Here is a 4,361-nt window from a genome sequence, read left to right on the forward strand (position 1 = left end):
GAGAATCGCTTGAACCCAGGAGGCGGAGGTTGCAGTGAGCCGAGATCACGTCATTGCACTCCAGCCTGGCTGACAGTGGGAGACTCCATCTAAAAAAACAACCAAAAAAAATTAGCTGGGCGTGGTGACACATGCCTGTAATCCCAGCTACTTGGGAGCCTGAGACAGAAGAACTGCTTGAACCTAGGAGGCGGAGGCTGCAGTGAGCCAAGATCGCACCACTGCACTCCAGCCTGGGCAACAGAGCAAGACTCCATCTCAGAAAGGAAAAAAAGAGCTGATATATATACGTGCGCTGGTAAACCCACCAGACACTACATGAGCACTGCATGTACACGATGTATTGTTTGTCTCCTTAGCATCGAACCCAGAACCAGGAAAACAGGACTGAAATGTTTGTTGAGTGCTGAGTGGATAAATGAAAAGGAGTCATTTACTACCAGAAAGCCATTTTCTTACCACAGTTACCACGTAAGCATACCAACCACTATAAGAAAATGTTCTAATTATTTAAGAAATAAGTCCTATTATAAATCTTATCCAAAAATCATGAAAAGAGGTGAATGAATTTCAGCAGAAATTGTGAACAGAAAATGTTTGTATCTTGATGGGCACCTTGGGACTGTCTATTTTGTTCAATGTTACATACTGTGACAGGTCCCCTACAGAATGTGAAAAGACAGTAACTACTGTCACAAAAAACAGATATGGGTCAGAGCTAATAACAAAAGGCAAGGGTCCTCACATAGAGAAGAAATTTAAAAAAAACAAAACAAAACACAGCTTACCAGGAAATGAGAATGCCATGCAGACAGGCAGGGTCCACTGAGATCATGTGCAAAGCCCACAGAAAGGGGCGAACCCCATGAGCCCACTTTCCACCTGACAGTCCTGCCAACTAGATTGCTGGGACACCTGATGCACAGTTCTGAAAGTCCAGGATTCTGACTGGTGTTTCTCCTGCCTAGTAACCATCCGCAGCACCAGAGACCCAGCATCGGCTGATTGGCAACAGATCCTTCTCTGAGCCACCAAAACAGACTCCCTAAGCTAGAAGGAACCAGAGATGACTCAACCCCTGCCACGAATCCAGCTGCCACTACCTTCAACGATCAAGGCAAAGAGGAGGAAGCACAACAGTGACGTGCAAGAAAGCGGAGAGAGGAGGACAGTAATGAAGGCTAGAGAGAGGCACCAGAAAGGCCAAGAGCACTGTTAATTTGCAGACTGGGGAGACTAGAAATGAACACAATTAAATCCCATCAAGTTAACTGCTCATGCAAATGCTTCCTTAACAAGTGATGTATCTTTCAGCTTAAGCATTAACCCCCAATTAGTAGAGAACAGACAAGAAACAACAAAACACAGCTATTTTCCTTGTTCTTAGAACAATTACTGCCAAAGTTTCGTTGCAAGAGGCGGAGGTCCTATGCTGTGAAGCCCTAAGCAAGCAAAGGTTAGGGATTTCTCTTAGTTAATGAGACGGCAGATGTCAGCTCAATTGTGTGCACATGTTAGGTTGATCGCTGGGCGGTACATCCACAGAGCTCAAAATTAGTGCCATAGTGTCTCCTTAATTCCCTCCAAGAAAGAAAACTAGTCCATTTAGACTAATTCCCATATAAAATTTACACAAAAATCAATACAAATAATGCCTTAACCTAGAAACAAAAGCAATAGAATCTAGAATTGGAAAGCACGGCCTTTCTTTATCCCTTAAAAAAAAAATTCCGCTTCAGAATGTGTGGAAAAAGGCAATAAAACTTTTTTTAAAGAAAAAAAAAATGCCGAGTGCAGTCGCTCACACCTATAATCCCAGCACTTTGGGAGGCCGAGGCAGGCGGATCACAAGGTCAGGAGTTCGAGACCAGCCTAACATGGTGAAACCCCTTCTCTACTAAAAATACAAAAATTAGCTAGGCGTGGTGGCGGGTGCCTGTAATCCCAGCTACTCAGGAGGCTGAGGCAGGAGAATTGCCTTAATCAGGAGGCGGAGGTTGTGGTGAGCCAAGATCGCACCACTGCACTCCAGCCTGGGCAACAGAGTGAGGCTTTGCCTCAAAAAAATCAATAAAAAAGAAAGAAAGAAAATTCGCTCTCTTTCTTCAGTGAGGCTGCCAAGCTCCAGACGCAGAGATGCAGACCTTTGTGAAGACCCTCACAGGCAAGACCTTTGAGATCGAGCCGAGTGACACCACTGAGAATGTCAACACCAAAATTCAAGACAAGGAGGGCATCCCACCTGACCAGCAGCATCTGATACTTGCGGGCAAACAGCTGGAGGATGGCTGCACTCTCTCAGACTACAACATCCAGAAAGAGTCCACTCTGCACATGGTGCTGCGCCTGCAAGGTGGCATTACTGAGCCTTCCCTCTGCCAGTTCGCCCAGAAATACAACCGCAACAACATGATCTGCCGCAAGTGCTGTGCCCGCCTGCACCCCGCTGTGCTGTCAACTCCACAAGAAGGGCGGCCAAACCAACAACCTGTGCCCCAAGAAGAAGGCCAAAGAAGGCTCTTCTTTCCCCCAAACAGCAGCCTCCTGCCCAGGCCCCATGGCCCTGGGGCCTCAATAAAGTGTCCCTTTTGTTGACTGGGGAAAAGAAAAAAGAAAAAAAAATTCTGCAAATTTCACTTAAAAATAAAAAGGACTATTAAGTGTGGCTTGGTATGAGTATTTAGTCATTTTTGTCGGGGGGACCTTTTTTGTGCTTAGAAAAATATATGTTCATTGTAGAAATTTTGGAGAACAAAGTCTAAAAACAATCTAATGAAGAAAACAGATCACCCATAGTCCTTCCACACTGAATGTTACTCCTAACAAGAGAAAAACCTCTGCAAAGGAGATTTTCAGGCAATAAAGAATTTTGAGAATGACACAAGAAAAGTATTACAAGAAAATGATTATGCCTAGGTTCTAAGTTGGTTATCATAATAAAATTCTCACACCCCTGACAATTTTCTTCTGCTTATCCAAACCCATAGATTTTGCTACTAGCAAGAAGTTTGTTTTGTTTTCAAAAAATACACCATTCGACCACCCTTATAGAAATATGTATGAAAATCAGCAATAAAATCACTCACCAAGTTTGCAGCAATCTCCAGCGCTTCCATATGCCTACCCAGGTGAGCCAGACACCGAGCCTGACCTTCCTGGACATCCCTTTTCATGGCAAAATTGGTTGGTGACAATTTTTCAGAGATACTGGAATACTCCTGCAGTGCTTTCTGGAAATTATTTGTTAAATAAAGGAATGAAAGGAGGAAAACACAACAGAAAAAAGGATTCAGAATAGGGGTGATTTTTTTCGTAGGTGGAAAGTAATGTTATAACTGATCAATGAATTAAATGAATATTTAAAAGAATTAAAGAAGATTTCAGCATTCTAGTGATATGGTTTGGCTGTGTCCCCACCCAAATCTCATCTTAAATTGCAGCTCCCATAACCCCCACATGTCATGGGAGGGACCTGGTGGGAGGTAACAGAATCATGGGGTGGGTTTTTCCCATGCTCTTCTCATGGTAGTAAGTCTCAAGATATCTGATGGTTTTATGAAAGGCAGTTCCCCTGCACATGCTCTCTTTGCCTGCTGCCATGTAAGACATGACTTTGCTCCTCCTTCACCTTCTGCCATGATTGTGAGGCCTCCTCAGCCATGTGGAACTGTGAGTGCATTAAACCTCTTTTTTTTTTTTTTTTTTTAAATAAATTATCTACTCTTGGGTATTTCTTCACAGTAGAATGAAAATGGACTAATACATCTAGTCAATCCTATTTTCCTAAAAGGTAGAGAAGGAATGGCTAGAGAAAATAATCACTACTACTATGGAAAGAATCATGACATAGTAGAAAGAATATTCTGAGACCAAATATACCAGGCTTTGAATTCTGGTTTTGCCACTAACTTACTTTATAACCTCTTCATGAGCAAAATAAAAACAGGATTCTCATGAAGATGAAATGAGATACATGTGTAACGCAATCTAACATCTAGTTGTTAGTTCTTCCTTTTTCCTACACATCTTGGGGTGATTTGCTCCTGTGGCACAGTGAAATATCTGTGCTAGAGGGTCCTAAGTAATGAGGAGATACAAAACCTTGGGGAATAAACCTACAAGGACCCCAAATAGATCCTCTTGTTGGAGTTACAGGAAACAAACAAATCATACAGAGCCAAGCAGAAAAGGACAGAAATTTGGGCACCTCAGATTACAAACACACATCACAAAAGGTTAAATTCATCTTCATAAACACCACACTAACTTGGCACACTGTTATTTGCATATGCCAGAATCGATAAAACAAGAGCCCACGTCAAGTACCGCCATCTTTTTTTTTTTTTTTTTTTTTTTTTTTG

The 4,361-nt window shown here is 42.5% G+C and overlaps 1 protein-coding gene across 1 annotated transcript in view; it reads right to left on the reverse strand.

Moving 5' to 3' along the window:
* The window catches only part of LOC105534320 (chromosome unknown open reading frame, human C8orf76), a 23,529-nt gene that overhangs the window by 14,660 nt on the left and 4,508 nt on the right, over positions 1 to 4,361 (reverse strand). The window contains exon 2 of the mRNA XM_011973027.1: positions 3,087 to 3,238. Within this exon, the coding sequence (XP_011828417.1) occupies positions 3,087 to 3,238 (152 nt within the window). The remainder of the gene's footprint in view (positions 1 to 3,086; positions 3,239 to 4,361) is intronic.

The sequence above is a fragment of the Mandrillus leucophaeus genome, unplaced genomic scaffold (assembly GCF_000951045.1).
Source record: "Mandrillus leucophaeus isolate KB7577 unplaced genomic scaffold, Mleu.le_1.0 Scaffold133, whole genome shotgun sequence".
Lineage (NCBI taxonomy): Eukaryota > Metazoa > Chordata > Mammalia > Primates > Cercopithecidae > Mandrillus > Mandrillus leucophaeus.